This window comes from Sciurus carolinensis, chromosome 11 (genome assembly GCF_902686445.1).
Source record: "Sciurus carolinensis chromosome 11, mSciCar1.2, whole genome shotgun sequence".
NCBI classification, from domain to species: Eukaryota; Metazoa; Chordata; class Mammalia; order Rodentia; family Sciuridae; genus Sciurus; species Sciurus carolinensis.
This window is the reverse complement of record NC_062223.1, coordinates 73,865,237-73,891,592: the sequence shown is the minus strand read 5'-3', so window position 1 is coordinate 73,891,592 and position 26,356 is coordinate 73,865,237. Positions and strand designations below refer to the sequence as shown.

Here is a 26,356-nt window from a genome sequence, read left to right as displayed (position 1 = left end):
TTGAAGGCCAGAAATATTGCCACTGAAATCATGGGCCATTTACAATGTTAGTAGTCCTGCTATTAAAACTTTGTTACTTTGGACTAAATATCATTCTTGTTTATATAATATTTTCCTCAACCCAATAAAGTCAAAATAAAACCATTTCAATATGTTCTTGATAAAAAATTAAGAATGAAATATTTTGCATTAAATTTGATGATTTTTTATTGTGGCAAAATATAGATAATATAAAATTCACCATTTTAAACATTGAGCATATAATTCACTAGTGTCAAGTACATTAATACTGTTCTACAACCATCACCACTATCCATTTCCAGAACTTTTTAATTATCCCAAACTGAAATTCTGTACCTTTCCAAGCTCACATAGGCCCAGCAATTGTATTCCAATTTCAGTTACTCATTAGAGTTTCTCAACCACACAAGGAGAATATTCTACCTTGAAATAAAATGTATTTAACATCTTTACAGTTATGCAAACAATATCTGTCGAGGATCCCTGCACTGATGAAAAAGAAGATTGAAGAATCTCACACATTTCCAAATATCAATTTATAGGATTCTATAAACATAAAAGTAGTAAGCATAACAAAATTTAAATTTTTTTCTGATACCTGTATTAAAATTCAGTATCATTCAAAATATTGGACAGATACAGGACACTCTGAAAAAGAGAGACATGATCCAAGACATATAAGATATGAATGAGACAAATAGACAAAACCATTCTCTCTTAACCTGGAAAGAAGTAAGCTATCAGGCCATGGCTACTAAATATGAAGTGTGAACTAACCTGGTTCTGTTGCCATCAACAAGGGCAGGGTTATCTCTCAGGCACAAATACAAAGATAGCCATCTTAACACACAGCAGAGAGAAAACAGGATTTACACAGGCAGAGGAAATACATGGCAGATGTTAAACAGGAAGCAATATAAATGGCAGTTAAGTAACTGTATTCAATTATCAAATTTAATTTCAATACTTGGCACAGGACACACAAGCTGTGTGATTAGTTAAGTCACTTTGCTAATACAAGCTTCATTTCTATCACTTGTAATCAGTGGAAAAAAATGGTACCTACCCCATAAATCTGTGAAGATTGCAAAAAAAGCTATAAAGCACTTAACATAGTGACTGGAACATTGTAAGTACACAGATAAGTGTATAAACACTATTATTAAGGGATTGGATAAATTCCCAGGTAGTACATTATAAACCAACAATGAGGACTGTGGCAAGCCCTAGCTTCCATAAACTGTCAGTTTCATTTCCCACATTAAAAATAAAAAACTGTACGTGTCAACTAAACAATATGACAAAAAGTTTAAAAAGTAGGAATAAAACCAAATCACCAATTATTTGAACATATTTCCTCCAAGGCATAGGCTGTTCATCAACGTAGTTTCAATCATGTATCCTTTATTATTTTACTTAATATTGCAGTGTTTCATTTTTACCAGTCTTTTAACCAGGCAATATTTCATTAATATGGATTATCCCACTTATTATTCCATGGAGCAACTAGACTATAGTTTACCATTGTAGCTAGAGAAAAGTGTTTATGGGCAACTGGAATTAAACTAGTGTTATGAAATAATTATATCAAACCAGTAAGCATAAGGGGCAGTAGAATGGCAAAGGTCACCTATGTTCCACAACTTGAATGTCCTTGTCACAACTGATCTTGAGCATAGCTAGCACCCGTGTTCTGATCTGCTTGGTCTTGGCACCGTAGATGATGGGATTGATTACAGGAGGCAGCAGCAGGTAGATATCACCCATGAGAACATGCACAATGGGATCAAGGCTGTTTCCAAAGCGGTGCACCACTGAGAGGCCAATGAGTGGCACATAAAAGGCCAGGACCACACCAATGTGTGACACACAGGTTCCAAAGGCCTTGGCCCTCTCTGACTTAGAAGGCAGTTGCAGAACTGTTCGTATAATCATAAAGTAGGACAAGGATATGAACATGACATCCACACCCATGACCAGGAGAATGGCAGTAAGACCATAGACCATATTGGGCAATGTGTCTGCATAGGCCAACTTCATCATATCCTGGTGCACACAGTAGGAGTGTGAGAGCACATTGGATCGGCAGAAGGCCAGCCGCTTAATGAGCAGGGGCAGTGGGAAAAAGAAGAGGGATCCGCGGATTACAGCCACCATGCCAATCTGGGCTGTTACTGTATTGTTGAGCACTGCAGCATGGCGCAGTGGGTGGCAGATGGCCACATATCGGTCAAAGGCCATGGCCAGGAGGATGGTGGATTCAATGGCTGAGAGTGCATGAATGAAGAACATCTGGGCAAGACAGGCCTCAAAAGAAATCTCCCGGGAGTCAAACCAGAAGAGGGCGAGGATCTTGGGCATGGTAGATGTGGACAAGGCCAGGTCAATGGCTGCCAGCATGCAGAGAAAGAGGTACATGGGTGCGTGCAGGCTGCGCTCTGTTCTTACAATGAAGACCACGATGCAGTTCCCAAATAAGGCCACGGCATACATTGAAAGCAGGGGGAAGCCGAACCAGAAATGAGCTTCCTCTAGTCCTGGGATACCAATAAGTACAAAGGTGGTGTGTGTGAAGTTGCAGGAACTCATAGCTGGCATTGAGGAGGGGCAACCGGAGAGGTCACACTGGCATCCTGTTAAGACATGGCACAATCAGAGAGTCCCCTGGAAACCTGGAAGCGAGCACTTCCAGCTTTCCTTTCCTCCTGTCCCCCACCACCACTGAAGCTCTTTTTGTAAGCTCCAAGGCCCTCTTTTCCAAAGGAGAGACTGTGACAGCTCAAATTCATTTATTATTCACTGCCCTCCAGGTAGATTTAAATTTTGAAAGGGAATTCAGGGAGAGAAATGATTACCCCCAAATGAAGCATTCCCAAATTTCCTCAGACTTCCTTCTGGCTCATACTTTCATCTTTCATTGTCTGAAAAGGATATGGCTTTTTTTTTTTTTGTAGAAAGGTACACTCCTTTTAGGTAAATCTGTCTTCTTTCTTTCCCTCTCTCCTCCTCTCCCTCCATTTTCCTTTCTTCCCTACGTTTATCTCTTTCTTTCTTTCCTTCTTTCTTGTATTTATTTGTATTCCATAAGCATTTCATTGTATGGCAGTTTAGTCAGCTTTTTTCACTGTGACAGAATAACCTGAGCAAATCAATTTAAAGGAGGAAAGATTTATTTTGGCTTAGGGTATTACTAGTTTCAGTTCACAGTCAACTGACTTTACTGCTGTGGTCCTACAGTGAGGCAGGGAATCAAGGCAGAGAGGGTATAGTGGAGCAGAGTTTCTCACCTCATGGTGACTGGAAAGAAAAAAGAGAAAGAGAAAGGTGGAAGAAAGAGAGAGAGAGAGAGAGAGAGAGAGAGAGAGAGAGAGAGAGAGAGAGAGAGAGAGAGAGAGAGAGAGAAAGAGAGAGAGAAAGAGAGAGAGAGAGAGAGATGCAAAAGACAAGATATACTTTTCCAGGTCACTCACCCTCAGTGACCAGAGTCCTTATAATCCAATACTTCCAAAAAGCCCTACCTTTAAACAATGCTTCACTGAGAACCAAGCCTTCAACACATGAACATGTTGACGAAGAGATGAAAATCATCCCCCTTGCCCTCTACGTGGCTTGCTTAGGGTGGAAGACAGACAAGTAACCAAGGAATTGTGATAAGTGCTAGCATAAGGAACACATTTAATGCACTGGATGGGGAGAGGCATGATCAGAGGAACCTTTCCGGAGAAAATGATTCTTTTGTTCAGTCTTGAAACAATAGTGGAAGTTAGAGAAGGGAGTAAAGGCAAGGCAGTGGGAATAGAAAACACTTTGCACATTTTCAGGATTCTTGGTGGTTGGTCTTCAGTTCTAAGATCAGCAAGTGGGAAAATGCAATTGCAACAGAAAATTAAAAAAAGAAAACAAACAAACCAAAGCTAAGATAAAAGGACCCAAAGTCAATCTCTTAAGGAAAAAAGAAAACTCATCTGAAATTGTAAAATCAAAAGTAGTTGCTTCCTCTGATAACTTCTTCAGAACAAAGTTGATAGAAGAACCATGGACTCCAACAGATCCTAGCATGTTCCCTGCAGAGACTCTTCCCTCTCCTCCTGACTGGTGGATACCACCCCACTTGAAAGCTACCCTTAAGTCATTCCTATTTCCTCAAAGAGGGTTTGGGTCAAGTCCTGACTTTGGAAGTTCTGATTTTACAATGATATTTTGAGAACTTTTTCTTTCCTGGAACCTGTGCCAACAAATTGCTTATGTCAAGGATGATATTTCATTTTTGGAAGCCCAGTATTGTTTTGCCCCAGCCTCCTACTATAGTCAAACACCTGGACTCTGACATCAGTAGTCTTTTTCTTTGCTAGGTTCCTTTAGTACCAGCCTTAAGAGATAATTGTCTTTAAAAAGCAATTCTAGAAGCAGGTTCTAACTCCTGGAAATAAATTCTGCAGATGTTTCCACTGATAGCATTGTGGTTTTCAAGTGATCCCTCCTAGAATTTTTCATGTCTAACTTGGGTCCTTATTGCAGCTGGGAGATACCCTTCAATATGCCTTAATAGGGAGAGTTTAGAGACCAGCAGTCTTAAAATATCATATGATAAAATGAGTACTATACTAAGAAATTTGAATTGAATTCTCCCCATCTTGGATGAGCAAGGGCAAATAGATCCAGGGTTCAAAGGTTAAAAAGTCACTCCTCTGACCTCTATTTTCTCTTCTCCATCTTTAGAACTTGTACAGAGGCATAACAGCTTCTCTTCCTAGACAAATATCAAATCCCAAATTAGTCCCCCAGCTGCTATTGAAACACGAAAAGCACTTTTCAGAGGCAGACAATTGTATTCTTCAAGGAGACAAAAGAACTCGTATTTGGATCCATCCATCTTTCTATGTATCCATCATAAAGAGCTCAAGGGAGGACACAGAAATTCAAACAAACAAGTTGAACAATGTGGGGCATAGCTAAGGAATGTTTCTTTGAGAGAGGCCAGGTCACTAGACCACTGTCTCCAAGACCCATGGGGTGAAGAAAAGTCTAATATGGAGGAGCATCGAGGGGAGCATGATGATATTCCCCTGTGCTGACAGACACAAGGGCCTCTTCTGGCCACAGAATCCCATAGTTTCTTAACCTCTGTCTTCACGGATCACCTTTTCTGTTTTGCTGGTACCTCCACTTCCTTACGAAGTCCAGGAACTCTGGCCCATCATCTTGTCTCCCAGTGTCCCTATCCAAGAAGACCTCATGTCTTCCTGCCATGTTGTCTGGTTTCCTACCTGAAGTGACTCCTTGAGAGACCCAGCTTCAGCTTCTCTTTGGATCTGAATGTGACTGTTAGGTTCATTCTCACCTGCCTTTCGGAACTGGCAGCTAAGGGACTTTTTGTTTTAGGTTCATGAAGGTGTGGTTAGGGTATAAGGGTTGTTCTATCATGAAGCAGTTTATGACCTGCAAGGTCTGTGAGACTGGCAGGAAGCCTCAGGCTGCCAGGCTCCAGGTGAGGATATACTCACGTGAAAATGGTGCAGTCCAATTCAGAGAAAGTGGCTGGAGCTGGCCTTTTATTTCTGTAATGGGTTTTTTTTTTTTTTTAATTTTTTTATAATGCTCTCTGGAAGGCCCATGGGAACAGGCTGTGGAAGTAGGAGCTGAGCTCCAGGGACATGGCAGCAGAGGAATAGCATTTGCATGTCCACCTGTTTGCCACTCTCACAGCTTCTCACTGCTTCTTTCTAGGGGAGCAATCTCAAAGGGCCCCTTTCCTCTGCTATTACCATCACACTGACACAGACAGATCTCTTGACAATGTGTCCTGACTCTTCTAGCCAACCCAAGCCCTCACAGTTAGCCACAGGAGTAGTGTGTTTCCTCATTAGCCACTCTGCTGGACACAATAGGCAAATGGGTAGACAGTTATGGTCCTTGGGCTCTTGGAGTTCACATCTTTAAAAACCAAGATGGAACCACCATTTGACCCAGTTATCCCACTCCTTGGTTTATACCCAAATGACTTAAAATCAGCATACTACAGTAACACAGCCACATCAATGTTTATAGCAATTTAACACAATAGCTAAACTATGGAACCAACCTAGGTGCCCTTCAACAGATGAATAGATAAAGAAAATGTGGTGTGTGTGTGTGTGTGTGTATATATATATATATATATATATATATATATATATATATATATATGATGGAATACTACTCAGTTTTAAAGAAGAATGAAATTATGGCATTTGATGGTAAATGAATGGAGTTGGAGAATATTATGCTAAGTGAAATATGCCAAACCCCCAAAACCAAAGACCAAATGTTTTCTCTGATATGTGGACACTAATTCATCATAAGGTTGTGGGGGAGGCTAGGGAAAAAATAGAGTTAGTGTATATTAGGTAGAGGGGAGTGAAGGGAAGGGAAGAGGTATGGGGGTAGGAAGGACAGTAGAGTGAAACAGATATTATTATCTCATGTACATGTACATGACTGATGTGATCCTACAATATGTACAATCAGAAAACTGAGAAATTACACTCCATTTATAAATGATCTATCAAAATGTATAAACACATCTACTGTCATGTACAACTAATTAGAACAAATGAAAAAATTGATTAAAAAAAAGCAAGATGGATACATAAAAATGAAGCCTTACAATTCAAAATAAGGGTACACACATCTCCATATCTTTCTTGTTTCTCTTTCAGTTGAAAAACATCCCTTGAGGTAGTGATATCTTTTGTTATTGCACCTGTGTCACAGATAAATGACAGATGAGATGAGAACTCTGCTTTCAGTCACAGTGTTTACATTGGTTGGAGAACTGTATATGCAGACTTTTCATTCATTCCACATTCAACAAATATTTGTTAAGTGCCTATAATATCATAAGCAAAATAGACAAAGAACCCCCACCTTATGTAGTGTACAATCTGATGAGGGAGGCAGACAATAAGTGAAATTAATATATAAATGGAATAGAATGTTAGGTTTTCATAAGAAGAACAAATACTGGAGAGAAGGAAACAGATAAATATCATGGAAAGGGAGTTGAACTTCAAATGAAGTTGCCAAGAAGGCCTCACATAATGGAGAGATTTGAGGAGAGGCCCAAGAAGTGAGGGATATATCCATGGAGATATCCAGGGAAGATCATTTCAGGAAGAAGGAACAGATATTACAAATAAAATCCTTGAGGAGGGAGTGTGTCTAGTAGAACATAAGAAAGTCAGTGATTCTGAGCAGAGAGAATGGGGGCAAGTAGTAGGGATGGAATCAAGGAGGGTTCTGGAACCTGGACCATACAGGGCCTTAAAGGACTTAGAGGCCATTCAAGAACTTTCACTTAGCCTCTGAGTGTGCCGAGGGTCTATGGGAAAAATTTATAAAAAGGAGGTGAATGATTTGATGTGAGTTAGGCTCTAAATTTATCGGACCAGTTTTCTTTAACTGCCCACTAGGCTCATTTGCACTGATGTTACCAATTCTGGCCTTTCTTTCCTCATTTCCTTTCTGTGACTTCTTCATGCTTCAAGCTTTTAAGACCCAGCTTAAGCACCATCTTTTCCAGCAAGCATCCCCAGTACCTCTGACCCTCTGATCTTTCTCCTCCAATGATATGTGCTGGGCATCACACACACCAGGGCTATCTTTGTACTTTATGTGGCACTTTATCCTCCCCGTCTGTCCACACTTAGAGAGCTGAGTGTGCCTCACACATGAGTCTTAACTTACCATTCATTGCAATCTCTGAAAACAGGAATAGAAATGCTTTCTTATCAATCAGACACCAAGAATTTTTTATTACTTACCTTTATTCTAGCAGTGGAGTTCGTTCATTCATTCATTCATTCATTCATTCATTCATTGTGTTACAAACATTTCCTTAGCTTATGTGGGCACCATTGCTGAGCTTAGGGGTTACAGAGGTAAATAAGATTAAGTCCTTGCTTTCAAGGTATTCACAGATGCTGATACAATCTTGAAATAATATGGAAAAGCAGCAAGAGTCATTGGTTTTTATGAAAACTTGAGAAGTGGCTTTTATTTAGACTGGAGGTAGATCCAAGAAGAGGGTATTTGAGCAGAGAGAAAGTAATGGAGCAAGGAAGCAATTTTCCTTGGGGGACTATTAGGTGTGGTTCAGTGTGGCTGGAGCATAAAAGAAATACAAATGGGAAAGAGAAAAATTGGAGAGGCAAATGGATGTGAGCTGAAGGACTTCATTCTGTTAGAGTTGCAGGGAGAATGAACAGGTTTTAGCGGGGACATTATATCCAGATGTGTATTATATTTTGCATTTCCAGAGGTTGTTGGGAGGGTGAATTGGAGGAAGATAAGATTGGATATGTTTACAAATTTAGTTAAGAAAAATGGAAACTTAAGTTTCATAATTTTCTCCATTCCTCACATCTAATTCTTGAACTAATATTGTTTAATTTTCTTTCTAATAACCTATTGAATGTTTCTCTTATTTTCATCTTTCATCCATAACTGTGTTCAAATAGGTATAACAGTGGCCTATGACTGCTACTGCTCTGGCTTCTGGGAAAGTCCCTGCACATTGTCAGCTTGTCCATCCTGGTTGGAGCATGACATTTGCTCTGCAACCAACCCATTCTACAAGCATCCAATTTGTCCACTTCTTAGTGATGAAAGCTTACAGGTTTCCACAACTATTGGACAGTAGGGCTGTGCACAGGTTAGTGTATGGGAGGGGAGGTGGGGGAAGAAAATCTGTGGAAGTGGTATGAACATTCAGATGTTTGGTTTTCAAGACTGAAATTCCTTCTTTTTCTTTTCTTTAGGACTCTCAGTACCTCTATCCTTCTCCTCCAGCCCAGGTCACTCCTTTTTCTTCGTCACTTTGTCCACACCCCAATTTATGTAGTGTGTGGTAACAATTAAACAAAAATCTAGTGTCTCAGCCCATGTCATTTGAGTTCTTCTCCTTTCCATCCTAGGCCTCCTGTAGCTTCTTTGGGGTGTGTGTAGGGAGGATGATCCATAGGGTACAGGTGAGGGAATAGAAAGGGATGGAAATAAACAGAAACTGGATGTTGATTCAAAATATAAATTACCTCTTTAAATTACCTCTTCTCACTTCTATATTTTTACTGACACTCATAAGGCATGTTGGAAAGAGGAAGAACTAAGACCGTATGGGATTAGGGCAAGCTTACATGAAGCTACATGAATCATGGTAAAACTTTCATGTTGAAGGATGCATCTCCTACTTCATGAAAATATATCCGTAGACACTAAAAATAATTTTCTGATATTAGAGAGATTTATCTTCTTGTGTGCCCTCCAAATGCCTTATGCATCTTTTAAGATGTGGTTTGTTTATTCATTAATTCAAAAAAGATTAAAAGTTACTGTGAGCCAGACACTGTGGACAGCAATATGGGCACAACAATGAATATGACACAGTTCCTTGTCTTGAGAAGCAAGCTCTCAGCCCGTTGTGGGGAGAAAGGTTACCAGGGAGTCTGAAGAGGGTTGTCAGGAGAAAGAAGCACAAGGTGCTGCAGGAGCATCTGGAAAGACACCATGCAGACGGAAGGGGTCAGGAAAGACTTTGAAGTAGGGTCACCTCTCCTCTATGTCAGGGGGAGGAAGGCAGTGAGAATGCTATAGCTGGAGGAAACAGTTTGTCAAAGGCTTGAAGGTGACAGCCTTCACTCAGGATTAAGGAAATGCAGGGCGTTCATTGTGCCTGGAGCATTATACAGAGGAGAAGCAGTGAAACTTGAGAGGTAAACAGAGCCAGGTCATCGGAACATTTTATTGTATTTACTATGTGGCAAATCCTTGGGAGATAGCATGTATGAAATAAATTCCCTATCCTTAACAAACCTTATTTTCTGATGAGGAAACTAGAAAAAAACCCACATATTTATATCAATACGTTGGGTTATGAAAGTGCTAGAAATTAAAAACAGCAGGTATGAGTGAGAGTGGATACTAGGCATGAAATGAGGGAGGGGAGGTGGTGTTGTTTTCATATAATCAAGGATCCTGCAATAAGGCACTTAAATAGGGAAGGGACTTGCATAAAGTGAGGAGGTCGACAGGGAGAATAGCTAGTGTGAAGTGTACTGATGAAGCATGCTTGGTAAATTAAAAAATTATTCAGACTAGTGTGCCTATAGTAGAATTAGTCAAGGGAGAGTAAAAGGAGATAGAGTTGGGAGGGTGAAGGGAAGTCAGATAGATAGCTCATGAACTATTACCGTGAATTTTCTCCGGGTAAAATAAGAGGCCACTGGGACATGCTGAACAGAGAAAGTGACAAGATCTATCTGTGTATTAAAGCAAGTACTCTTTGGCGGTTGCTATTAAACCCCTACATTGCTGAGAGGGGGAAATGGGCTATCAAGCAAGGATGGATGAAGGAAGACTCTCCAGAAAGCTACACACAAATGATTTCAGGTCTAAAATGATGGCTGTCATTATGGTGGTAGCAGTAGAGGTGATGTAAGTGGGTGGATTCTTGACTTGCTGATAGGTTGGTTGTAGAATTAAAGTGAAAGAAAGGCCATAGGGATAAGTTCAAGTGTTCTGTCTAGAAACTTGAAAAGTAGGGTTACTGGGTTAGAAGACCAAAAGAGCCTGAGTTTTCCTTGGTAGGAGTAGGAGGATATGATTTTGGGCAGGTTGAGTCTAAGGATTTTGAGACATTTGAGTATAGATATTGATATATGGGCAACTGGGTGAGTGTGGAGTATAAATATTAACTTGGGTTTTGTCAGGACATAGGTGGTATTTAAAGTCATGATGTTAGGTGAAATGGGAGTTATGACAAAGGAAAAAAAACATTCTTGTAACAAAATACCACCAACATATGAAAATAAAGACTAACTACAATCAAGTCTGGAAATAGTATAGTAAACATGTTGAGAATTCTTACATCACCCTTATTATTAAGTAGCCAGCACTGCAGTCACTTAATAATTTCCTTGTAAACATGAATGACTACTTCTGTTTTCTTTCTGGACCTGTTATCAGTTATAGGCCCCAGCTTACCTGAGTGATATCAATGAGTCATTGAAATATCTGCTTTAAAAACTTGAGAATTAGTGTAAATACACAGGGTATAGATGTATAATGTTCTGGATTAAGCTGTCACATGACATGACACAGATTTGTGCATTTCTAAGTAAATGATGTGAATTGTAATTATTTTGTGATTCATGGTCACTTCAAGTGAAAGTTGATGAGGGACTGAGAGAATTTCAGAATACGTTTCAGTCAGGACATATTTTTGAGGTCTGAAGATTTTGATTTGAGTGTTGTCTTCCTAATTTGGTTTAAAATTTGTAGAGGAGAGAGGTGTATGTTTCTTAAAAACATATTTGAATTTTTACTTTGTATATCCTCTAGTACAAATCATATGGATTGATGTACTTACATATATACTAATTATGTATCATTATATATTATATTACACTACTGTCAGCAGTATGGCACTGAATTTAAGAGTGTGGGGGACCCTGGAGTAAGATTGTAAGGTATGCTCTGCCACTTACTAGATGTTTAAGCAAGTCACTTAACATTTTATGCCTTAGATTTCTCATTAGTAAAAGAGATAACTGCCTTAGAATGTAGTTTTGGAAATAAAATATTTTAATTCATGTAAAAATTCTTAGAACCATAACTTGTCAAAGGAAATGATGAACATTAGTTTAGATTATTATTACAGCTGGAAAACATTACTTTTCACAAATGAGTAACTTTTTCATGTGTCATTCTAACTTCTATGAGGTGGCTGAAGCAAGAACAGAAAGACCGTTGAAAGGGATCAGAGGTAACAATGGTTTGGAAGAAAAAGTCCAAGGGGGAGAAATTCTAGACTTAATGCTAATGTTCATGCTTGCTTTTTGTATATCTCTGCCTCCTCATCTGTCAACTAGAGGGATTAGAGTGTCTGATGTTCTGAGAACATTCCCGCTTTAACTTAAAATAATTGTATATTCAGCTTCAATGAGCGACAGATTTTGTTTTGATTTTTTAAATTGATAACGTGGCTGGAGGTAGAAGGGGCCATCTATCTCTAGAATGCTATGATTCTATGTTTCTTTAGAATGGAGAATTTTTATCACAGCTCTACGTATCTGTTTGGTCTTCACACTGTAGATGATGGGGTTCATTACAGGAGGGATCAACAGGTAGGTGTTAGCGATCAGGGTATGTACGTAGGGCGGGGCTCCTTTCCCAAATCTGTGCACAAAGGACAGACTGATCAATGGAATGTAGAACACAGCCACAGCCCCAATGTGGGAGACGCATGTGCTGAAGGCTTTCCTCCTCTCTTCAGGAGAAGCAATGCTGAGGACAGTCCTAATGATCAAAACATAGGAAAGGAGGATGAAGACCGAGTCCACACCAACAGTAGAAATCATGGCAGTTAACCCGACTGCACTGTTGATCCTGGTGTCTGTGCATGAGAGCTTCATCACATCAGGGTGGAAGCAGTAGGAATGGTGGAGCACGTGACTGCTACAGAAGGACAATCTTTTAAGAAGTGCTACCATTGGTATCAACATTAGGGTCCCCCTGATGACAATTGCCACTCCAATTTGAGCTATTCTATAGTGTGTTAAAATAGTGGCGTACCTAAGGGGATTGGAGATGGCCACAAAACGATCAAAAGCCATAGCCAACAGCACCGAGGATTCCATGACAGTGAAGAGTTTAATAAAGAACATCTGTGACAAGCAGGCATTGAAGTTGATCTCCCTGGCATTGAACCAGAATATACCCAGCATGGTGACCAGAGTGGATATGGACAGCCCAAGGTCAGTGGTGGACAGCATGGAGAGGAAATAATACATGGGTTCGTGGAGACTGGGCTGTGTGGTAATGACGAAGAGAATCAGGCTGTTCCCTGAGAGGGCAGTTGCATAGAGAAAGCAGAAGGGAATGGAGATCCAGGTGTGGAAGGCTTCCAGCCCAGGAACACCAGTTAGCAGGAAAATGATGGAGGAGGATGTGAAGTTCTGGAAACTTGACATGCTGGATTAAAAGTACAGAATAAGTCTGAAACAAAAAAAGCTACATTTGTTTGTGTTTTGTTCTAATTACAAATAATTTTATTCAACAGAATACCAACCAAAGTTGAATATCTATATAATATATAGAAATGCAAATGAATCACTTAAGTTGATAAAAATGACATGTATGATTTCAACTACTATGGTAGATTCCCTAAAAAATTTGCCTCAGCCCACAAGTTTTCTCTTCTGGGGCCTTTGCTGTTAGCTATATTTATGCCATGTGACCTTTCTTCCTCTGCTCTAGCTGTAGATGACTGGACTAAATATAGACACTTTATCCTAGGTTGCCAAATCATATTTCATCTTTCTTGGGATTTCTGTAAGAAAGAGATAGCAGATTAATTTTTTTCTGTATAGTTGGCACCTGAGAAAAATAGATTGGGAATGTGGAGTGGTAATTAGCTATTAGGTATGGAAAGCAGAGAAGCTTACAGAAAATTTTGGAAGCCAGAAATTATAGAGAAAGTGAAAATTATTACACAAAGTAGCACATATGAACTGACAAATAAATAAACTAGAAACCAGGGTAGTCATGCACATGCCTGCATTATCTAACCATTAAAGGGGCCCTTTAGTGGCAGCACCTGCCACCACATTTTGGAGAGAGAAAGAAGACAGGCGAACCACCAGGCTTAGAGACAGAGAATGCTGCTCTTCACCTGAGATAATGTGCTGCCATGTTCAAGTATATTTCTGTCTACTTTATGCCTGAAGACTTGTTCTCCAGAACAAATTTTCTCCGTTTTGTTAAGACATGGGAGGTACTTAATAGAACATCACTGTTTTGTTTTAGAGGAAGAGATATAGCTTTGTTGATAACATCACAATACTTTTTTCATTGAGTGGAGAGTTGCAGACTATGAAGATGAATATGTGAGTTTAAAATGGGGGTCAACAGGAAAAAATAGAGAGATTAGGGCTATGTCTAGAGAAGGTTCAATCAATGAAAGAGAGAGCAATTTTAGAATAGGTTCTTCAGTGGAAAAAAAGGTACTGGGCAGCTGACAGTAAATGTAGGGGAATTAGAGGATCCCAAATTTCCAGACCCCACAAATTCACAGAAAAGGTGCCAACTCAAAGATCACCTGAAGAAACTTTAGAAGAAAATTAGAAAAAAAATTAGCTAAAATTATCAGAAAATCAAAGGGGGGGAAAAAAAAAGAAGTGGGTTATATAAGCTGAATAAATAAGTAAACTATAACTTTATATTCTGATGTTGACTGTAATGAGTGTTTTGGGGAATGATGGAATTAATGTTAGAAATGTATGATGAAACCTCAAAACAGGGAAAAAATTAGTAGTAATAAGAATGTATTGTTTATTTCAAAACAGCTAGAAAATAGGATTTTAACTGTTGTCATCACAAATAAATAATAAATATTTGAAGTTAAGGATATACTCATTAGCCTGATTTGACCATTCCAAAAGGTATACATGCATGGAATGCCACATTGTACCCCATAAATATACATATTATTATAGGTCAATTAGAAGTAAAAAAAATTTTAAACCAAAAAAGTCAAACATAAAGTGAACATTCAATAGGTTTGTAGAATTTGGAGAAGTATTTCTAGAAAAGGTGCTGCTAAAAGAACAAAATAGAAGAAAGATCCGTGGAGTAGACTAAGGGGATTGAAGGAGAGGGAGAAGGGATGGGATAAGGAAAGACAGTGGAATGACTGACCTAACTTTCCTATGTACACGTATGAATATACCACTGTGAATCTCACAATCGTGTGCATCCACAAGACTCTAATTTAAAAAAATAACTGTAAGTAAATAGAAGAAAGATCAACAAAGTAGAGGGAAGAGAATAGAAGGAGGAGAAGGGAAAGGAAAGGGGAAGTACTGGGGACTGAATTAGAGCAAATCATATTCCATGCTTTTCATAATTATGTCAAAATGAATCCTAATGTTATGTGTAACTAAGAAGAACAAAAGCATTTCTGTGCATTGTCTCAATTGATATGAAGAATTACAAAGCCTTTAAAATGCAATATGTAAAAATGTCGAGCAACAATACTCTCATGTTGTTTCTTGCCTTGATCTTAACTTTCACTCTCAGGACATTTACTAAGTACCTATTTTTTGAATAGTGCTATTAGAAGTTAAGGGATAAAACAAATGAAAACCCCTTAAAGAGTTTATAATCAAGAAAGTGAGAAAGATCAGTACTGCTTTTCAATAACTTCAATACCTAGTACATAAGATAAATATTAAAAATGTATAACTAATTAGAACAAATAAGAAAATGAAAAAAAGAAAAAAGAGACAATGGAAAAACAAAATAAAATCATGTGTCAAATTTGTGGAACCAAAAAAACAAAAATGGATATGAAAGTACAGAGGACTTTCTGTATATACCAGTTAATTTTGGATATCATTACTTTTATTTCATATGCAATGATTGACTTCCGATTTTTGTCATTGAGTTCTAGAAAATTCTATAAAAAATCACTTTAAAAATTTAACTGCTTTCTGAATTATTTTCATCTTTGCCTCTTAATGGCTCTCTTTATATGATTTCGATAACTCATTATTCATTGCCCATTTTCATTCTTCCTGGTATTCTTTTTCCTTCCTTTTCTTGCTGAGAGATCATAAACCAAACCTGACACCAAACCACAGAGCACAGTTTGATTTGATCTGTGTTCGAATTCTCTCCTTTTCATTGCTCTACAACCATATCTTCCTGCATTCTCTCTTCATTCATGCTGGGCCCAGAGACAGATGCTTACATTGTGCTTTTTCACAGTCAATAACTCTACTTAACTACCTATTGTGAAGATTTAGTTCAGTTCAATAGCAAACACACACTGGGCACTCCCTGTGTGTGTTTCTAAAAATAGAAAGCAAGTGAATTTCCTTTTGTGCCCAAGGAAACCACAGGGTTTGTCAAAGGTTGAAAAACCCAGACTTAGGAGGATGAAAATCTTATCTTTATTAAGAGTCTGGTAATTCTTATTAAAATGGAAATTGATTTTGAATACCTACTGTATGTCAGACACCGTATTAGGGACAGTGCATATCAGAGGAGTAAGAGACAAAGAAATAAAGTCACTAGCTGTAGATTGTACAAAGATAACAGGTATCTGAGAGATAAGACAAAGAATAGTGTGGAGTGACAGATTCTAAGTATGTGCGTCTACTCTGTGTCAAGAGGAATTAGTTCCGAGAAATCGGAACAGAGTAGATGAATTATAACTGTGTAAAGTTTTGATGGATGAATGTGAGTTTACAAGGATGAAAAACAGGATAAGGGTGTTCTTGACATAGATAACAAGAGCAGAGATAACTTGAGATATGAAGGAAAGAATAACCACAATCAGTTTGTCATATAACTACAAGAAAATTAAAAGGATGGAAACTTAAATGTAAGACTGGGTGCTGTGTGAGATGAAGCTAGAGGAATCAGCAGAGTCAGCTCACACAACTTGAATTCTGCAGGAAGGATGATGGACTTTGACTTTAGTTGCACAGCATCAAGAGCCAGGTGTTTCCAAATAGTTTATGAATAAATCAGCAAATCATTCACCATCTCTTTTAATTTAACTCCAGCTAACTCCTTTCCTTCTTTATTATCTTGTTTGATACCATTGATTCCTTTTCTGCAGTCTCCAATACTCAAGTTTTGTCCCAACTCAATCATGAAAGTTTCCTACACTTTATTGTAGATATTTTCAACACATTCAATTTAATCAGGATATACTGAACAGCTCTCATCATTGACCTCTATGCTTACTTAGATAGCAAGAAATATAAAACATAAATCTTGTTTCCCTCCCCATGTCCTACTCTACTTCTTATAGTGATAAAAAAGTTATTTGAAGAACAGTCTGCTTTTGTTCATTATTTCCTTATCTTCAGGAACAGGACTTTTTTTTAAATTTATTTTTATTTTTATTTAGCTTTTAATTTTTTACAGACTGCATTTTGATTCATTGTACACAAATGGGGTACATAATTTCGTTTCTGTGGTTATACACGATGTGGATTCATACCATTCGTGTAATCATACATGTACATAGGGTAATGATGTCTGTCTCATTCCACCATTTTTCCCTCTAAGAACTCTCAGAACTGCTCCCCCTCAACTGATGTCACTTTATGATTTTCTAAATACCAAATATAATAGTTTATTTTCAGATTTGTTTTTCTTTCCACCATCTCAAGTTTTGGCAATGTGGATGACCTCTTCCATGAAATTTTCTTCTTCTGTAGCTTCAATGCCAGTTGTTCAGCATTTTTCCTATTTATCAAGCAATGTTTTTGCTCTTACAAATTGTAGTATCTTAGAAGGGTGCTTTTCTTCCAAGAAGTCCCTCTTCTTTCTCTGTATATACTCTCCTTAAGATATCCTAACTATTCCCATGGCTTTAAATAGACCTTGCATCTGGATAATTTACAAGTCTGCAATCTAATTATGGCATCTTCTGAAGTCTGCATTTCAAAAGTTAGCAGAATCTTTAAAGTTATGGCAACATGTCTGGGCTTAAACTGAAGGCAGTAATGAAATGTGGAAGTAGACAATCAAACCTGCAATTTAGAGAAATTCTGGCAGAAGTTTGGAGAAAAATATCAGAACTCTCTCCTTTGGTAAATAAAAGGTGAATAAAGTACTTTATCTCTGAGGGACAACCCCATCCATAATCCCCCATGCACTTGATCCTCAATGCATGCCAAACAGAACTCATTCTTTCCCTCATTCTAATCCCAGCTCTTTCTCCTGTTTCATTTATCAGCAAATAGCATGAAGCTCTAGTAATTATCTAATTAGAATTAATCTCCATCCCACAAAACACACACGCGCACACACACACACACACACACACACACACAGAAACACACTCACTTGCTTTCTCTCTCTCTCTGTCTCTCATTCCCTGCATACAAATATTCATTAATTTATACTGATTCTACTTCAAAATGTCAAAAACTGGAGCCTCAGGAGGTGTGTATGTAAACACCAAGTATAGCAAACTGTAGCAAACTGTGCTGGGGTGGACTCAAAGTTGTATTTCATACTTCGAAAAAAAAAAAAACTGAACTGCTTGTATCAGAGAATAAAGAAGGGTTGATGAATATAAATTGAGGGAGGCACTATACTTCCCTCAAGCTACCTTTTTTTTGGTGTACCATCACTCTCAAATCTGACTCATTTTCACGGATCCACATACACTGAAATTCTCTTTTGTGTGAAATAAGCTATAGGCTCTCAACTAATTTTCCTATCTGATTCTCGAATATGTTCTTTTCTCATTGCACTGTTAAGGGCTGTAGCTTGTGACTGTGTTTAGCTGCTAAATTAGACCATATTATGACCTCACCAGTATTCTATAAACCATAACTGATGGCATGGTTATAGTCGGTTTAGATCCTTGCTCAAATACTAACTAGTTTTGAGGTCTTGTATAGCAATAAAAAAACTACTCAGAAAATTTTTTGGACAGTTGGTCAGCAAACACTATTGTGCTAAGTGCTTTACAAAATCCTATCTTTTAATTCTTATCAGAATACATGTGGTAACTATTATTAGATTCACTTTAAACTCACTTTTCTGATAAATAAACTGAATTTAAGAGAAGTTATAAGATATATTCAGGATCACACACAACTGGTGAATGTCAGAGTTAGGATTTTTAAGCCTGTTCTTTTTAATTCCAATGTTCATGCTCTCAGAAAGGTTTATTTCAGTGACACCTACAAGTAATGTAAACATCCTCTGATTCAGTTTCTTAATCTATGAGATAGGATATGTACTGTGCCTAACACAATTCCTGGCATGCAGGTGTTCAAAACTGGTAAGTTTTAAGTTTTAGTAAGAGTCATTGAGCTTAGAAATGAGACTCACTGACCATGATAAATATATTAGCACACTAATTAAATGATCTAAAAACAGTTGTCCAACCCCTGCCAGTCAGAACACATTGCCCATTTTCTGAAGATTTCCTGGGAATGAACAACTCCACAAATTGTATCATCTTCTTTATTTCCTAACCGATCTAATTCTGCCCATTGTGATAAAATTCTTCTCTGTGGATAAAAAGGTGCATCTCATCTAGAATCAGGCATGCTCACTGATCAGTTAGTTACTTACAAAGTACATCCAGCAGTTCTACTGTTCTCTCAGGCTGACTCAGATGGCAGGGGAAGCTTCAGATTCTAGAAGATGACTGAACTTATGAGACTTATTTCAGCTTGGTTGGAGAAAGGCACAGAGCTGAGAGGCCAGTTCCCATTGGTGGTGCTAATTCACTGTGTCTCTGGGTTATGGAGATTCCCAGAGGACTTGCCTGATACAGTCTTTTTATATTTGTTCCATTTTGTAATTATTTATTGTGGCTTCATGATTTATGGGATGACGTAAATCTTTTCTTGTGCCATTTTATTTAAAATGTTGTTCTTTATAGCTTTATTGAGACCTAATTCATATGCTATAAAATTCACCCATTTGCAGTGTATAATTTGAAAGATTTTAGCAAAGTCACAGATTTGTGCAGCAACCAACTTCACAATCTAATTTTGTAAATGTTTTATCACCCGCAAAAGAAACTCCATCATTATTAGCAGTCTCTTTGAAGGGGATTTTAAAATATGAAATACACCAAATTGCTTAAAGGCATCTCCTATTATGAGTGTGAGTCATACTTTCCCCTATAACTCTTTAGCATCTGTCATTATCCATACTAGCACTGTTTCATTAGTGTGGGATTCTTTTATTACCTGTGATTCTTTACAGCAGCAGAAACCTTTTTACAACTAGGAACAATAATTCATTTATTCAAGCATGCATATATCCAGTAAGTATTTCATAAGAGTGTCCTATTGTTACAGTTTGGATGTGAGGTAACCCCCAAAAGCTCATGTGTCAGACAAAGCAGGAATTTTCAGAGGTGAAGTGATTGGGTTGTGAGAGTATTAATCAGTAGATTTATCCACTAATATGGATTAATTGGGAGGCAACTTTAGGAAGGTGGGGTGTGACTGGAGGATATGGGTCACCCAGGGTCTGCCTTTGGGGTTTATATTTTGTCCCTGGCGAGAGAAGCTCTCTCTGCTTCCTGATTGCTGTGTGATGATCTGCTTTCCTTCTCCATACCCTTCTGCCGTGGTGTTCTGCCTCATGTTGGGTCCAGAGCAATAGAGTCAGCTGTCTGTGGTCTGAGACCTCTAAAATCACTCACACCAAATAAACTTTTAACCTGCTAAAATTGTTCTTGTCCATGGTTTTGGTCAGAGTGATGAAGAGACTAACTTAAACACTTACATTCCAAACATCTTGGTAAATGCTTACTTTCCAGGATTTTAGTGCAAAAGATAATTAACCAATGATTTCATGTTAACCAATGATAAGGTTATCTTAGGGGCATAAACCAAGTGCTTGGTGAATACCATGGGTCAAAATCTCAGCCCATAACTTAGGGGTATAGAAGAGACTGTTTCATTTATCTTTTCTTGATTTGATCTATTTTCTAATTTGAAGTCCAAGTCCATTAGGTAGAAGAAAATTAATCAGAATAATTTGGGGTTCTCCCAAATGATTACGTTCAGATTTTGAGAATCTTGTATTGTGCCAAGGATTTGCAGTTATTTGGCCAGAGATGTCATCTGATATGACATCTTATTCTCTTGTTCTTTGTATTAGTCAACTTTGCACCATTTTGCCCAAAACACCCCAAACAAGAACAGCTTAGAGGAGAAAAAATTTATTTTAGCTCACAGCTTCAGAGGTCTCAGTCCATAATTGGTCAGCTCCACTGCTCTGGGCCTGAGGTGAGGCAAAACATGGTTGAGGAAATCTGCTCAGCTCATGATAGCCAAGAAAGAGAGAGAAGGAGATGGAGAGAGATAAGGAGAAGGAGAGGGAGGAAGGGGCCAGGGAAAAGAAAAATCCTTCCAGAGCATGCCCCCCATGACCAGCTTCCTTCAACTAGATCCTGCTTCCCAGTGGTCTATCCGATTGTCAATGGATTAATCCATTGATGAAGTCAGAACCCTACTGATCCAATCATTGTCTAAAAATTTCCTTTTGGATCTTGCTGCATTGGGGCTCAAACTTCAATATGATCTTTTCTAGTTCCAAATCATATCACCCTCATTAGTCTTTAGTAAATTGTACCCATAGATTGTTATGTACTATCTAGCCATCATTTTTAATTCTGGCCTTTTTAGATTCTCAGATATTCCCAGAATTTCTGCATCCCTCTTGGGTGTGGGGATCTTTGAGTCATCCTTGATTTCTGTCCTTTTCATCCTGCATCCAATCTATTGGCAAGTCTTGTCAGTCTCTTGGAAAATAAAATAAGAATTTGATCATTTTTCATGATGTTTAAAATTTCCACCTTTATCAAGTAAGAAAATATTCTCTTATTAGTACAATTTCAGTAGTTTCCTAATTTTGTTTCCATCCTGATCTCATTTTCCCCATACCAAGTCTGTTTCACTGTATACATAATAAAAAAAAAATGTCTTGACTTGAGGTATTTTATTCTTTGCAACATAACAAAAAAATAAATAATAGCAATCATATTTTATTGTGTATTTTATTTCCAAGATACTATGCCAAGAGTTTGTGGTAGGCAAAATTATTAGGTAGGCAAAAATATTTTACTATTTACTGCAGCAAAATGCTGACACTCAGTAAGATTTATTGCAAGTCCCTCCAGCACAGTTTTCTTGTGTCAAATTTTGCCCTTCCTTTTTGGATTACCAAGTTTGGGAAACATTACTTTGAAGCCCAATGAAGTCACAGACTATGATGTGTTTTCCAGATTCAATGGTATTGATAATGACATATCCAAGATGTCCACATCCTAAACCTGTGGCTATGTTAACTTATATGGAAAAAGGGACTGGACAGATGTGATTAAAATTAAAGACTTTGAGATGCAGAGATTAGTTGGGTTGTGGGTTACTTCATTCTAGTCACATGAATCCTTTAAAAATGGAGAAACAGAGATGTCAGTTGAAGAAGGACTTGATTCACTGCTGCTGGCTTTGGAGATGCAAAAGGAGGCCACAAGTCAAGGAATGTGGATAACCCCCAGAAAGACAAATGACAAAGGAATTAATTTTTCACTAGACCCTCTATAAATGAATGAAGCTTGCTGGTGCCTTGATTTTAGCTCAGTGAGACCCATGTCAACTTCTGACCTATACAACTCTATAAGATCTATTTCGTAGGAAATATCCACTCTTAGTTTGATTTTATGCAGTGCCCAAGTAGTAGAGAATTTAAATAACTTACTTAGGTCTCTCAGTGAGTGGTACAATCAGTATTCAGAACCTCAGCTATTGGACAGTCCTTCAATTTTCAAAATTCATTGTTTAAAGTCTTCATATGATATCCATCTACCACTACTTCCAAATTTATGTCATTTAAACTCAACAGCAGGCATTATGCTTATGTGCCAGACTGGATGCTAATAGTTATCACTTGTGTATGCTTAAATTTTTTACATAATGGCTTCTTTCCACCAATGTGTCTCCAGACAGTGAGTTTCTTGAGACCTTTGAAAAACTCTCCTCTGGCAGGTTGAGCAAGTTCTAGGGTTGTTTTCCCACCTGTCTCAGAAACTACTTGAGAATAATCTCATTTATTCTTTCTGATGATTAAAGAATATTGTTCTTCTCTCAGAGAAATTTTTAGCATAGCAGTTGTTTGTAAATTCTGTTTTGGAGCTTTGTACATGTACATAGAACCAGTGTGCATATTGGTCAAAGTACTCATGCACACCCTGATCCATGTGCTTCAAGATACCTTTCTGGCTGGGGATGCAGCTTACATGGTAGAGTGCTTGTCCTGCATGCACAAAATTCTGGGTTCAATTCCCAGCACTCCAGATCTATCTCTGTATATATAATATGTAAGATCTAATAATTATATAAATATGTATTTGTATATAATAAACATCATATGTATTAATATAATATGTATTTTGTTGTCCTACTCTCATGTCAGCTTAGCAAAACTGTCACTGGTAATGTTACTGCACTAAAAGTCTGAGCACAATGTTTCTCAAAATGTTACATGAAAACATACATTATTAATATATCAATATCAATACCATTGAATCTGGGAAAAAAAGTCAGAGCCTGTGAAATTATTGGACTTCAGAGTAATGTTTCCCAAACTTGGTAATCCAAAAAGGAAGGGCAGAATTTGACACAAGAAAACTGTGCTGGAGGAACTTGCAATAAATCTTACTGAGTGTCAGCATTTTGCTGCAGTAAACAGTAAAATATTTTTGCCTATCAAATTGGCAATTTTTTTTTAGACTTACTCAGTGTTGCTTTGCTGTCCTATGGTGGACTAAGTATTGTTTTATAATATTTGCATGAATTTTATGGAAGTAGATTTTCCAGTATACTGTCTTAAATGCTCATAATTTTCCATTTCTAAAAATTTATTGAAAGGAAAATATCAGAGTGAGTCCACATTTTATGCACAGGAACATTTATTGCAGCATTATTTTATACTAGTAAAGAATATTGGTTAAAAATTCTCAATGACATGAAATACATAAGGTATATTATTTGGTCCAGGGATGTTATTTGACCTTTAAATTCATGTTTGTACTGCTCCTGTGAATAGTTATGCCAGATCTGGAAACAGGAAGGCAGGTTTTAAGTCTGAGTCTTACAAGGCAGCAGACAGTATAGGTTCAGAAAGAAAGATTGATACAGGAGAAAGAAACCAGAGACAGATCAGGAAATCTGGGGTGATGAAAATTGTAGAAATAAACTTAAAAGCAAGAAAACAATAGTAACAGCAACAAAAACTGGTTTCTGTATCAAAAACTGCTCTGTTTAGACCATTGTTTACAAAAACAAATTAAGGCCCTACATCACCTACTGACCCTTCATGGTCTGAGGAAAGCCCCATTCACCTTTCTAAAGTCCCATTCACCTTTCTAAGGCCCCATTCACCTCTTTTCTTGGCTCCATCCATGTTGAATTATGAGCAGTTTCCTGCTCTGAGGATTTGACTGACAAAGACCATTCAATGTCCATCCATATAGAAATGTAGCTCACCAACCTCTTCCTATGAACTTCTGGTGACAATTTCTGTTAGTTCTGTTTACTCCACTCATCTCTACTCCCATCATATCTTGTACATGCTGCTATCAGAGTTTTTCATTCATTTAGCATTACAAAAACATTAAATATACATTTCATATCTGATATTGAATAAGATGTTGAGGGTGTAATGGTGAATACAATAGACATCACCCCAGATATTTCAGAGTTTGAAGTCTAGTAGGGGATACAAATAAATACATGGGAAATTGCAATACTGTGTTAATAATTAAAAGAGAAATATTAACAGAGATCTTTGCTAATAAAGGATCAATAGTATTGGTATCACCTGAATGCCTATTAGAAATATTTTTAGAAATTATATCTTCTGAATCATAATCATAAGATACCTAGGGTGTTCACTTGATACTTAGAGTATTACTTGTTATGCCTTCTGCCTGTGGGTCCACTGGTTATTATTGCCTTGTGATAAATGACTTAACTCCCTTAAACTGAAAACAATCTTGGGGTTCTGCTGTGTCTCATCTCCTGCAGCTGTGTTCATGGACCAACAGTCCTCAGAAGAGAGTCCTTAGCATAGTAGAATTTTCACATTTATATTCCTGTAATAGTCTGGTCATCTCCTTTTGCTTCCATGTCTTAGAAAGATATATTAAAATTGTACATTTTCCCCCATAGAGCCTCATGCATTTCATGGCAAGTTTATCCAGAACTGAAACTATTTCTCCAACTGTTGAAGTGGTTTCTTGGAAAGTTGTTTTTATTAGTCCAGAAACTACCTTAAAAATAATGTTTTCTTAGGTTCTTAATGAAATCCTAGTGGGGAGAAAAACAGACTTTTCCAGGAATCTAGAATTTTGTGACAAAGGAAGAAAAAAATTAATCAGGTATTTGCTCTGTGATAATTCTAATGGAAATAGTTTTTTCATTTTCTTTTTTCACATAGCAGGTCTTTGTCAAGTAATACCATATTGACACAGTTTTTATGCCAAGGAGCATGTTTAATTAGTTATTCTTGAACTTATCAGTCAGTTAAGCTCACTACTAGGTGTCAAAGGCTATATTAATGGACACAGCCTGAGACCCAATTTTGAGTGTCCACAAAAGCTAGAGGGTTAATAAAAGCTGTCCATCAAACATGATTAATTCTCCACTATGTAGTGGTAGAAGTTTGGGTCCAGCTATCAGAACAAACTCATAACTCTATAAAGTGGCAAGAGACACAGAAGGAACTTACAGTATATAGTAGTCTTACTTATTTACTTCCTCCTAAATTGTTTTTTGAGACTATGCACAGGTGGGCAGCAACTCCTGAGATATTCAGAACACCTAGGGAAGACCTTGGGCTCTGAACCAGATAACGATTGCACTGACTTCAGTGAATGCAGTTACTTGGCAAGTCCCTTTCTATATGGGTTCTATGATTGCTGTGAATCTGGCAAATGACGGCTGAACAAATTCATGGATGATCCATTAACATTTCTTTATCCATTCCTTTACAAAGCTTTGTCCCACAACTGTTTGTGGGTGACACTGTTTTCAAATAAGACCTGAAATTGTAATTCATTGTCAGGATTTCCCATGGGGAAGTTAGAGTGAAGCTAGACTGAAAATAAATTGTTTTTTACAATCTGTCATTTGGAGCACAAAGGGTTATTAGGACACAGCTGTACAGAGTTCTCCCCTGAGAATTTGTTGTTTTTTTGCTGGGCAAATGACTCTCACCAGACAGCTTCTGGGTTCCTTATAAAGCTCTCTTCCCCAAATCTGATAGTACTTCCATTTCTGGATTTTTTCTCCTATGGGTTTATAGTAAAAGAGAGCCACTTTGGAGACAGTGTCAGGGAGCAGGGTCAATCAGGGATTGATGCCCCAGCTTTAATCTAGAAGGAACATTCCACCAGTGAGTCTGGGAGGTTGACATAATCTCTCTCTCTCTCTCTCTCTCTCTCTCTCTCTCTCCTCTCTCTCTCTCTTTCTTTCTCTCTCTCATACACTCCCTGTTGCCTGTGATGACTCTTCAAAGAGCAGGGACCAGTTTGAACATGGTGGCATATGCCTATAAACCCAGCTACTGGGAAAGTTGAGGAAGGAGGATCATAAGTTTGACGACAGCCTGGGAAACTTAGTGAGATGCTGTCTCAAAATGAAAAATAAAAGGCCTAGAGATGTAACTCAGTGGTTAAGCACCCCTGGGTTCAATCCCCAGTATCAAATACATGAATTAAATATTTTACAAAAGCAGA

The 26,356-nt window shown here is 37.8% G+C and overlaps 2 protein-coding genes across 2 annotated transcripts; both read right to left on the bottom strand.

Annotated features, from left to right (window-relative positions):
- Positions 1-1,647: 1,647 nt before the first annotated feature.
- On the bottom strand, positions 1,648-2,646 carry LOC124960408 (olfactory receptor 51E2). Its single transcript, XM_047519163.1, has one exon. It carries the CDS (start codon positions 2,617-2,619, stop codon positions 1,648-1,650), a length of 972 nt encoding a protein of 323 aa, XP_047375119.1. The 5' UTR covers positions 2,620-2,646.
- A 9,437-nt stretch (positions 2,647-12,083) lies between these two features.
- LOC124959918 (olfactory receptor 51F2-like) lies at positions 12,084-13,028 on the bottom strand. Its single transcript, XM_047518398.1, has one exon. It carries the CDS (start codon positions 13,026-13,028, stop codon positions 12,084-12,086), a length of 945 nt encoding a protein of 314 aa, XP_047374354.1.
- Between the last annotated feature and the right edge of the window lie 13,328 nt (positions 13,029-26,356).

Bases quoted from the DNA above. Each gene is read 5' to 3' on its own strand.
- LOC124960408 (XM_047519163.1), bottom strand. From the start codon at position 2,619: ATGCCAGCTATGAGTTCCTGCAACTTCACACACACCACCTTTGTACTT.
- LOC124959918 (XM_047518398.1), bottom strand. From the start codon at position 13,028: ATGTCAAGTTTCCAGAACTTCACATCCTCCTCCATCATTTTCCTGCTA.